We start from the raw sequence: 12,133 nt of genomic DNA, 5'->3' as shown, positions 1-12,133 counted from the left end.
TCAAAAACGCTAGCGTTTTTTGTAAAGCGCTTTTTAAAGTACAGGCGTTTTTGTTGCGTTTGACGCGACTTGTGCACGTTTTGTCGTCGCGTAATTAGGATTCCCATTGACTATGGGAATGAGGCGCATTTTGGCACGTTTTACGTGCCATTGAATTGACCTGACGTTTTTATAAACACGTGCGTGTAAAAAAAACGCGTTTTGCTATTGGTGTCAATGGGAAGCTTAAATCAAGCGTTTTTGACGCGTTTTGGGACACAGAAGAACGCCTCCACCTTGGAATGTAGTAGTCTTTTAATGTCATCATATTCAGATCATACGTCTAATTTCAATTTCACTTTACACTGGAGATTCACTCACCGCGGGAGACGACAGCTTGACACTTGAAGGTCGGGAAGAACAGTCGTCTCCTGGGTGCGCACCACGGCTGTATACACACTTCACATTTCCACGTATAGAAAAACAAGAACCAGCGAGAAACTGAACGCAAACTTAGTGCAAAATAACAATTTTCGGCCAGGAGCGGGACAGAGAACTAAAGTGAATGAGCCATGTCATAGCGCCACCTGGTGGTAGATTCAATGCCAAGCAAGGGACACATTATAGAGGAGAGTTCAAGGGTTATTATATCGATAAAGCTTAATCATTGCGTTATAAAAAGTTCTGAAACTTTCCAATAAACTTTGTGCTTTCATTCCTTACCATTTCAAAGATCTCTGCTTGCTTTCCGTGAATGGAGGCATCCTCATTTACTTCTAGATGCTGAAAACATGTCCTGATCATGTACAACTGGCACGCAGCTGTTAGGCCCCATGCACACGACCGTGTTCGGTCCGTGATATACGGTCCGCATGTCAGCCTCTGCATGTAAATGAGAATGCATCCATTCACAGACAGCAAGCATACACATGGAAAATGTTCCATAATTAAAATACAAAGTATATTAGAAAGTTGTTGAACTTGTCAATTAAGATTTATTTACAGGAAATAAGGGACCCCTTTAAAAAGTACAGATCAGGAAGGTGGAGCCAAAATGCTCTGCAAATGTAACAAACCTGCAGCTGTGACGAGACCCTGGCAGCCGTCGTGTGGGGCCTGAAGCAGAACTGTAGCGAGCACAGATCATCAATCCACTGGGATGTACTAACATAACCAAGGCATAAAGTGCTTAGGCAGGGCGTACACATGAAGGGTTAACCCCGATAGAAAGTTTGGCTACCATGCCGCACGCTCATTGGTCCCTCGTCACCAGGCTTCTCAGAACCGAGTTATATACGGATTGCACCAGAGAAAATTGTAGTGCATGCATGACAGATAGTGTAAACGTGTAGCCCAGTCCGGGGGGGGCGGCGGAGGATGCACTACGGTGGGGGAGGGGGGATATCCACATTAAGGGGTCTCCAGCATCCCGTCTTCTGTCTCCAGTTCGGCAAGCTGCCTCCTTAACGCGTTGACTCGGACTTGCAGCTCCTTGTTGTATTCTATGATGTGGATCATCTCCTCGTAGGCGTCCTCCAGGTACTTAGAAGATCTATTCCAGCGCAGGAACACCCCTGAGGATTACACATTACAGCACCAGAGCCAGTCAGACGGCGGTGAAGATCACAACAACCACTACAGCTTCCATATTTATCATACGGGGGTCCTAAGATGATAATGGCAGCTCACACGGCGGATTCCGCCGCAAAATCCACCGCATTATTCCTTCTCCCATTGACTTCAATGGGACGTTCGAGCGAAGATCGGGCAGGATGCTTCTTTTTCCCGCTAGCTGAAAAAAATGACGTCCAATTCCCATGGAAATGAATTTTGCGGCGGAATGTAAAAATCTATGGGACCGTATTGTACCTCCGTCAGAATCCATAAGAAAAATTCTATCACATGACAAAAATATTTGGTATACAGCGCCTCACGGTGGCACGGACCTGTAGGGTGTCCATGCATGAAGGTGGTCCAATGAAGGATGGATGAGCGACGGGCACAGATGGTCAAATGCAGCACGAAAAGCCAACAGAGAAAGCTGGGACTCTGCTGGACAGATGAGTGGGAGAATGGGCATAGGGTGAAGAGCGTTTAACCCCTTCCCGATATCGGCCGTGTATATATACGGCAGAGGCCAGGAGGGAAAGTATAGAGCAGGCTCGCGGGCAAGGTTCAAGTCCCCTATAATATAGAGTTAAACAAAGTTTTTATGAAAATGTTAAAAAGAAAAAAAACTTTATCCATTTACCCCCAAAAGTAATGTCAAAAAATGTAAGTAAAAAAATAAAATAACTGAACTGGTATCGCCAGGTTTGTAAAAGTCCGAACTTTTAGAATATAACGTTATTGGTGAACGCAGTAAAAAAAATAAAAAAATAAAAATCAAAAAATTTACTTAATCCCCCACAAAAAAAATGAATAAACAGGGATTCAAAAAGTTTCATGTGTCCCAAAACGTTACCAATAAAACGACAGCAACCCCGCAAGAAATACGCGCTCGCACCGCTGAATCAACGGAAAAACTATAAAGTTACGGGCCTGAGAATTGGGCGACAAAAAACGAATTTTATTTTAACAATCAAGTTTTTTTCTTGTAAAAGTAGTAAAATATAAAACAAACGATATCAATTTGGTGTCGCCGTAATCGTGTTGACCGGCAGAATAAAGTTAACATGTCGTTTTTACTGCACGGTGAACGCTGTAAAAACTAAACCCCCCCCCCCCCCCCCAAAAAAAAATTGAGGTATTGTTATTTTTTTCCTATTCCACCCCCACAAAGATTTTTATTGTAGTTTCCCAGTACATTATATGGTACAATAAATGGCGCCGTAAGAAACTACAACTCGTCCCACAAAAAACAAGCCCTTCATAGGACTATTCCGACACAAAAAAAAAAAAAAAAGTTATGGCTTTTGGAAGGTAAGAAAAAAAAACAAAAAGGAAAAAACAAAAAAATGGCTGCAGTGGGAATGGGTTAAATAAATAGGGAATATGAAGGACAGATGAGGAGGCAGTGGAATATGGGCATATGAATCAGATGAGGTTTGATACATGTAGATAGCAGGTGAGGTAGCCCTGGCGCATGACATGTAGATCCCCGGTGAGGTAGCCCTGGCGCATAACATGTAGATACCCCGTGGGGTAGCCCTTGCCCAGGACATGTAGATCCCTGGTCAGATAGCTCTGGTGCAGGACATGTAGATACCCGGTGAGGTAGCTCTCGCCCAGGACATGTAGATCCCTGGTGAGGTAGCCCTGGTGCAGGACATGTAGATCCCTGGTGAGGTAGCCCTGGTGCAGGACATGTAGATACCCGGTGAGGTAGCCTTCGCCCAGGACATGTAGATGCCCGGTGACGTAGCCCTCGTCCAGGACATGTAGATGCCCGGTGACATAGCCCTCGTCCAGGACATGTAGATGCCCGGTGACATAGCCCTCGTCCAGGACATGTAGATCTCCGGTGAGGTAGTCCTCACCCAGGACATGTAGATCCCCGGTGAGGTAGCCCTTGCCCAGGACATGTAGATACCCGGTGAGGTAGCCCTTGCCCAGGACATGTAGATACCCGGTGAGGTAGCCCTTGCCCAGGACATGTAGATACCCGGTGAGGTAGCCCTTGCCCAGGACATGTAGATACCCGGTGAGGTAGCCCTTGCCCAGGACATGTAGATACCCGGTGAGGTAGCCCTGGCGCATAACATGTAGATACCCCGTGGGGTAGCCCTTGCCCAGGACATGTAGATCCCCGGTGAGGTAGCCCTGGCGCATAACATGTAGATACCCCGTGGGGTAGCCCTTGCCCAGGACATGTAGATCCCTGTGAGGTAGCCCTGGGGCAGGACATGTAGATACCCGGTGAGGTAGCCCTCGCCCAGGACATGTAGATCCCTGGTCAGATAGCTCTGGTGCAGGACATGTAGATACCCGGTGAGGTAGCTCTCGCCCAGGACATGTAGATCCCCGGTGAGGTAGCCCTGGGGCAGGACATGTAGATCCCTGGTGAGGTAGCCCTGGTGCAGGACATGTAGATCCCTGGTGAGGTAGCCCTTGCCCAGGACATGTAGATACCCGGTGAGGTAGCCCTTGCCCAGGACATGTAGATACGCGGTGAGGTAGCCCTTGCCCAGGACATGTAGATACCCGGTGAGGTAGCCCTTGCCCAGGACATGTAGATACCCGGTGAGGTAGCCCTTGCCCAGGACATGTAGATCCCCGGCAAGGAAGCCCTGGAGCACAACATGCATCAACGAACGTGTCTGGTGATTTTCCAGTCTGTCCATAATAATCACAGTACAGGAGCGAATGCTACAATTACCTTCCCACAGCAGCAGACTCTGGGGGGCCACCGAGGGCCAGATGACCAACCCATTGGCTTCATACAGAGGATTAGTGAATTTGTGGAGTTCGTTGGGTTGGTTCACCCAGGACCAGAGGGACAGCGTCTTCTGCTTCAGCTTCAGCTTATTCCTAGAAAGGGAAAAACAGAGGTAATTTGAACAATACAGCGAGGGATGGTGATACATGACAGACTCCTACACTGAACGCTGCTGGACTACACAATACTCACACAGAATCAATTACTGGATACACAGTCTGCTTATGTATGTAAATAAATGGAATAGAGCGCCCCCCCCCCAAAGACCAGGGAGTAGAAGGGGAGCTTCATACAGAGCACTGTCTGTGTGTATAATGAATGATGTTGCTATCCTGCCTGATCTAGGCCTCCAGCAGTACAGTAGAGCCGTCATATCACTTGCCCTCTAATGAGGAGGTGACTGCTGGCCCTGCCATTTAATAAAAATGAGATAACTCTGATCACTCTATCCCAGTCTACACAGCAAAGCGGAAAAGTTTGCTGCAGAAAACAGGAAATGTCAGTTTATTGTATGCACTCCACTGGCCAGTGTAAGAGATGGAATATTTCAGGATTTCTTCTAGTTACTTAGAATATTTTCCTTTTATATTTTACGTAATAATTATAATAAAAACCCGGTTTATAATCCGGCCAATTAATAATGGACTTCTAAGGGTGTATTCACACGGTATGGTTTTGCCGTGCGGTCGAAAAATCACTTTAAAGAAACGTAAGCTAATCGCTAATTGATAATCACAGTAAAAAAACGTGCCTTTTTCTGTGTGGTTTCCGGCTACACGGTAAAAACCGTGGAAAAACAGCACCGTGTGAATACACCCAAACAATTTCGGAGGAGTCCACTGATATTTTAGTGCGTTTGAGAACAGTCCGAGGATCGGACAGGTTGGATTTCAGTGTTTCCTGTCCATAATTCCCCCGGAGATAAGCGGCATCAGATGTTCATGGTCGTCCTGATCACCACTCCTTATTGAAATAAACATGTGGGATGCAAAATCCTCTGGTGGGCCACACAGTCTAATACTGCACCAACCTCTCAAACTCATTGTTGCCCAGGAAGGTGCCGAACTGCGAGGCGTAAGCGTGCTCAAACAGCGTAACCAGGAATCTCTCATTAAACTCAAACGAGCAGGGGAACTGGCGGAGGATCTGCCACACACAGTCCAGGAAGAGCAGGAATGTTGGGGCCTCCCATCTCTGCTTGCTGTTGGAGTAGGCAGACTGGGCGCAGCGCTGCTGAAACGGATGGCCAGCCTGAAAAGAGACCACAGATTAACAAAAAAATAAAAATGAACATATATCCCTTAAAATGCTTCTCTACTTTGGACAATTCCTCGTTAGAAGGGGTCTCTTGACTATATGCTGATCACAATTTGCCTCCCCTCCTGCTGGAACCCCCCACCGATCAGCTGTGATCTGTGGTGAAACCTGGCGGTAAGTGTTCAACTTCCCTGCAGCACCACCACAGGTGAAGTGAAGCATTACACGGTGCCCATTCATATCAATGCGTTGTCTGTGTAATACAGGACAGGACAGGTCCCTCAGAGACACAGACGCTCTATGTAACCGCTCTCCACTCTGACCATTAGATGAATGGAAATTGGTTTTCTAAACTAGACAACGCCTTTTAGACCAGTCTGCCATGGCTTGTGATGGCAAAGACAGAAGGTAGGAATCCTGATCCAAAAAAAAAAAAGGGTGTCTTTGTTTTCTAAGTATTCAAATTTAGCCGCCAAACGATGTTTTCTACCTTCAGCCTCCACTACGGGGAGTGTAGGTGTTCACTGCATTCAGTTATACACTGAACTCAATAATAATACGGTATACAGCTCCCATGCTCCCTCTAGTGGTCACTGTAGGAAGCCAGAATGTTACACCTTATAGTCAGCAGGGCACCAGGCTAAAAACAGAAAAAAATTGGGGGCCTTTGGCTTCTAAGTTTAAAACTTCAGGAGCCAAATTATATATTTTGGACCCTTAAAATTTGCCATCTGGAGTTCCACATGAGGACTGTCACCCAATGCTGTACAGATCAGCTGGATCGGAGAACAGTCATGTATACGGCCAACTAAAAGTCTACCAATAGAAATCGGTCCAAAATGATCTATTATATCTGTAAGAAAATTTGTTTTACTGATGGAGCTCCAGATCTCCTGCAAACAGCCATATCATACAGGATACAATTCTGGCTGGCTGCAGCTACCACTAGGGGGAGCTCACTGCACACAGACTTATACAGCTCCCATTCATCTCAATAAGAAATCCATCTTCACAAAGCCCCAAAGCTCCCCCAGTCTAAACAGTAACGTGACTTCTTAAAGGGGTTGTCCAGTTTTATATCAATAAAGCTTAAAGTTATCATACTAATTGAAATATTATTTCTCATATTCCCCATTACTGACCAGCAGAGGGCAGTAAAAGAGTATTCTGAAGAGACTGCCTCCAAAACTGGAAAGCTATTGCAAGTTAAGACCCGCCCGAGTCTTACACTTTCCTCTTTCCTAAAGTTTGGGGTTTCTGAGGTGTAGACATTTGGCCAGGTATGAACCACGGCGGCGGTGGAGAGGATACAATGGTGTGTGTAGGTATATACAGTACATATACTCACTTGTAGCCACTCCTTCTCAACCAGGGCCTCAAACCCACGGATGCTTCTGGACTTGGGTTCTAGAATGATTTGAGCCAATGAAGTCACTTGTAACGTGGAATCCATGCCCTCCGATCCGTGCACCAAGACAGACGCCCCCTCCCTATTTAAGAACCACCTGCATTAATACAGCGTAATGTCATACTGCCACATACCGGCCCTACTACCCAAATCGGGGTCTCCAAGTTTACATTTCACTCTGAAGAATCAGGACCGCAACATTATATCATTTTTCTTTCAAGAAACCCCAACTGCCCCCTGGTGGAAAGTCATATTTATCCTAGAGCAGCACCGGCTGGACTCTTTACCGCCCACTTCTGGTCAATCAGGGAGCTGCATTGTGGATACATGTGGCCTGCAATCTACAGGTTGGCACCACTGCAGTAAATGTTACATACTGGTGACTATCTTGACAATGCCTGTCTATCACAATAAATACTCAAGCTTAAATTTTGATTTGTGGCGCCCCCTGCTGGTAGACTGCTGCAATAATGTAGGTGCCAGTACAAGGATAGAACTGATAACCGGGCTCCTCGTGAGCGGACTGCAGACATTTACAGTTCACTATTCGGAGGACTGCAAATCTGCATAAATATGCGTTTTTTTTTAATGAATTTCCACTTTGCTGCTACTGTAAATGCTGCGGAATTTACGCACACAATTCCGTTGCGGAAATTCCGCAGTGTTTACGTTACGTGGGAACCCGCCCTTAACGAGTTGTATAGGACTTTTTGAAACCGGCAGCAGGTCAGGGGATGGTGTAAAGTAATAAACTATTCGATCCACACCCCCTGAGGCGTCCTCCGCTCCAACGCTGAGGTCCCGTTCTCCACGGCACTGGAAGCTCCTGCGGCGGTCCATTGCTGGTATCCGTGTAAATGCTGCCGTGAACAGCACGTGCAATAGTCTGCAGCAGCATGTGACCGATACGTGGCGGCTGCAGGAGCTCCCGAGACTAAAGCGGCAGAGAACGGGGTCTCAGCGCTGGAGCGGGAAGCACTTCAGGGGGTGAATATCTGCCGGTTTATAATTTTACACCACCCTCTGCACTCTTCCCCAAATTGACAGTCCCATTGGGCTCTGCTAAGCGTGCATGTCTTTTTTTTTTTAGTAAAGGAAGATAAGCGGCCAATACACAATCCTTGAGATGCTTATCTTGTGGGAAATAAAGGATCAGACAAGTTAATATTCCTGATGGGAGACATTGTGGATAAGCAGCCAGGCTACAGACGTCTAGTGGGTAGTTTCGGCCCCTCATGGTCCTCACCGGTCGATGCACTGGGCTGCGAGGCAGGCCGTGGTCATGATCTCCTTGATGTGACTCAACCAGTTGGAGGCCTCCAGTTTGCTGAGCCAGCGGTCCATGTTGTGGGACTGATCATTACAGGCCTCCACCAGTTTAATCACACTCTCCTGCAGAATGTGAAATCTGGAAAACAATGACTAAAATGTGAAGACGAAGGCCCAAATAAAATACTAATACAATGTACGGATCATCACTAGACATGGAAGGTCGGGCGCTAAAGGTTGGCATGCTGTGGTGATGTCATGTAGGTCACAAATCCAAACGCAAACCCATCACTTATCTGCCAATCAATCACAGTGAGATATGTTCGCTTGAAGTTACAGGCCCAAAGCCTGAGGCTGCACTACTGAGAGATTCTGATGACAACTGTGTTGTCAGGGAGACCTTATGTGGATTGGAATCACCAGTCACATCAATATGTACATCCAAACAGGAAAATACGGGCCTCGTTTATTAAAATGGTCCTTGTTGCTCATAGCAACCAATCAGAACTCTGCTTTCATTTCATAAACTGCTCTGGAAAAATGAAAGCTGAACTCTGATTGGTTGCTATGGGCAACAAGGAACGTTTTATTGTCAGACAGTATTGATCAATGAGGCCCTGTAGGTGTAGACATTGATGTGGATGGTGATTGGATTTCTATGATCCATATCACCTTCCACATCAATGTTCACATACATGTATTAGGGTGATTTATGAAAACCGGCCATGTTGCCCATAACAACCAATCAAAACCCAGCTTTTATTTCTCTAACTTGTCTGGTAAAAAGAAAGCTGTGGCATGATTGGTTGCTATGGGCAACATGGTTTTCAGAAATTAATCAAATTTTTCTGGTTTGGATGCGGATGGTGAGGAGGTTGGTGATGCGGATATCCCCGGGGACCGAATTTCACCACAATAAATAAGCGAAAATGCTAAAGGGTCTCATTTCCGAGGCATAAGATCTCTCAGGACCCCTCATATAAGAGATACGTATGTTACTAAAAAGTAGGGAACAGATGGAAGGCTATCGTCTAAGGATCTGACTACGCAGAGCTAGTTTGTAGTCTGTTACCATGGAAATGTATAATTCTGCATAGGAGCTATAGAGACAAATCTATAGACGATTTGCAAAATTACGGAACAATACAAAAACGGTTGCACAGGTGGCCCTGGTCTTCAAGAAAGGGCGCCGTTCTGATTGGACAACACCTTCAATAGTTTCGGACCAAGACCATAATTCATGGTTTGTCATAACAACTCCTTGGTCGGCTACGAGCTCTCCCTTCGTTTTCCACCCACCTACGGGGCAAAGGAAGTCACAACCTCATGGGGAACACGAGACAGGACCCCAATATGGCCGATACCTTATATTCCATTGAACTTGGCGACATGAAGGACAGGTAAAAGCTGCACTTCGAGGGACATAAACCTAAAGTTGTAGCGTTAAATGCATCCCATTATTCTCTGTTATCAGCCATTTCAGCGGACAGTAATATCCTCCAATGGGATAAGTGACAGAAGGTCCATATGGTTAATGAAGCGAATGAGACCCTATTACAGGGTTACGTTACCGTTCAATGGGCTTGTGAATCCTCCTCCACTGGGGGTAATACGCCTCCTGCTCAAAGCCGCCCCCCTTGGCCCTGGCCTGCTGGGCCACGTTCAGTGAGCGGGTGTCTATGATGTATCCCCGTTTTCCGGGTCTCAAGGTGGCGTTAATGAGCTTCTCATCCTCCTTACAACGTCGGCCATTGGTGCCGGTGAGCGGCTGACTGCTGCGCATCATCACCTACGAGGAGGAAGAAGCGACAGGTTGTTCTTACCACTTACCTGCGGAGCTTACAATCTAATATACCCGCCCCGGCAACAAGGGCCTATCTGTCAGACAACCCATCTACAGGGATGTTTCTGAGCTGTCCATACACTTTAGAGAGCCGCGGGAAATACAGCTATTCCTCCCGAATACCCCCTATACATGCATACGTGGCCCCTGCATGTATTGGGCAAGGGAATGAAGCCGCTACCAGACCATTAAGTGTTAAATTAATACCATTTTACTGTACATAGGTCCGCTGCAGAGCCCTCCTCTTTTCCGATTTCTTTTACAGTGGCCCTATACTAAGGCTGAGATCTCGTGTCCCAATTTAGATGCAATATTTGCCGCAAATCGCAGCATGTGTATGGGCACTCTTATACTCCGGTCACATCCGAAGCTGCATTTTATGGATTCAGCTACCACTCGGCTAAAAGACAAACAATTTACGGCTGAGATCCCATGGTGCACTTGTCCTGTACATTGTGGGTACAGTATTTTTTCTTCTATACAAGGCTTGCTATCAACACTACATCTCCAACAATGCAACACAGCAATGCACTGATCCCGTAGGGAAGCGACATAGAGATGTGAGATGCAGCTCAGGATGTGACTGGAGTAGAAGACATGATGATCATCAAGGTAAAACTATAAAAACCCTCCAAGTAAATCCTTGAGTCGTCCTTGATAAGTTGTTCGAAGTTCTATTTTCTTGTTTCCATGGTATCTGTTCCCAGGAAAGCTGGATAGCAACCAATATGCAGCCATTGCGGCTCCCACGGGGGTCGTCTGGCGCATCCTTCCTGGGGTCCGGATGGGTAAACGTGCCCTATACGGCTGTATAACTAGGCAAATCTGCCACTCAGGAGCCTGGAAAAGCTGGGTGAGTGTGAAATCTGTACAGTTGTTGCCTCAAAATGTCCCATATAATTCTGAAACAAATTAGTAATACAGAAATTCTCATGAATAGTGCGGCAGATGTGAGGTTTTAAGATCTCAATTATGGAAAAGACGCGTCCACCATGAACGGCCGTCAGCGCAGACGCGGCGAGTCCGGCCATTATCTCGCAGGTAGTGAAGAAGAAAGCAGAAAATGGCCGCGGTGGAGCAGAGCTGACAGAGCGCTGCGGCAGGAGCAATGATTGATGATCTGATTTGCTGTGCGGGGAGAGTTCAGTCCTCAATCAATTCACGTACAATGAGCCTGGCTGATAAATGCTGCGGGGGCGGCGATAGCGGTCAGGCGCCGTACAGAAATACTAAGGGGGGGGGGGTCACATATTTACATATACAGGCAATTATATATGTCGAGAAATGAATTAAACCACCTGACAAGAACATAATAGCGTTAATTATGCCCCATCAACCAAATCGAATAATAAAAAGAACGTTCATGACATCACGAGGGTCAGAACACTAGTCTCCTGAAATACTCTGCGTCGCTGGGGACTTTGCTCCTTCCACTACGTAATGCTCAGTCTGTGACCTCCCACAAGATCAGCACATTCCTCTCCTGAAATACTCTGTGCTGCTGGAGACTCTGCTCCCTCCGCCATGTAACGCTTCGTCTGTGATCTCCCACAAGATCTGCACACTCCTAAAACACCACTATATGACCCTCCAATAATACAGGATACGTTGTATTTATGTAGTAAAATTCCAAAACTCTGTCCATAAATCCCTCAATAATAAAGAACGCAAGAAGAAAAGAAAGATCAACACCAAACCAGCATCCGGGCCCAACGGGACATCCTAAACCATTACAAAACTTTATTATAACTGTGCCGGCCTCGTGTTCACACTACAGAGGAGCCAGTGCCAGACCAACAGGTAATTCCACTGCTAATCCCGTATGGGACGGTGTCAGATTATGATCATTTCCAAACTATCAATTGTTGAACTATGGGAATTTTACTGTACATAAATCTACTGTAGAGGAACTTCACCAGCAGAATAGTGAGTGCAGCTCTGGAATATAATACAGGATGTAACTCAGGATCAGTGCAGAATAAGTAATGTATGTACACAG

General features: G+C 46.3%; 1 protein-coding gene across 1 annotated transcript in view; it reads right to left on the bottom strand.

The window, feature by feature from the left end:
• Positions 1-276: 276 nt before the first annotated feature.
• MTMR9 (myotubularin related protein 9) overlaps positions 277-12,133 on the bottom strand; it is a 28,073-nt gene continuing 16,216 nt past the window's right edge. Inside the window, exons 5-10 of the mRNA XM_075860874.1 lie at positions 9,863-10,080; positions 8,269-8,430; positions 6,963-7,104; positions 5,388-5,608; positions 4,298-4,449; positions 277-1,553 (exon numbers count right to left, since the gene is read on the bottom strand). Of these exons, the coding sequence (XP_075716989.1) occupies positions 1,390-1,553; positions 4,298-4,449; positions 5,388-5,608; positions 6,963-7,104; positions 8,269-8,430; positions 9,863-10,080 (1,059 nt within the window). The 3' untranslated portion in view covers positions 277-1,389. The remainder of the gene's footprint in view (positions 1,554-4,297; positions 4,450-5,387; positions 5,609-6,962; positions 7,105-8,268; positions 8,431-9,862; positions 10,081-12,133) is intronic.

The sequence above is a fragment of the Rhinoderma darwinii genome, chromosome 4, assembly GCF_050947455.1.
Source record: "Rhinoderma darwinii isolate aRhiDar2 chromosome 4, aRhiDar2.hap1, whole genome shotgun sequence".
Classification (NCBI taxonomy): Eukaryota; Metazoa; Chordata; class Amphibia; order Anura; family Rhinodermatidae; genus Rhinoderma; species Rhinoderma darwinii.
Note: the sequence above shows the minus strand (reverse complement) of the source record. Positions and strands in the feature narration are given on the sequence as shown.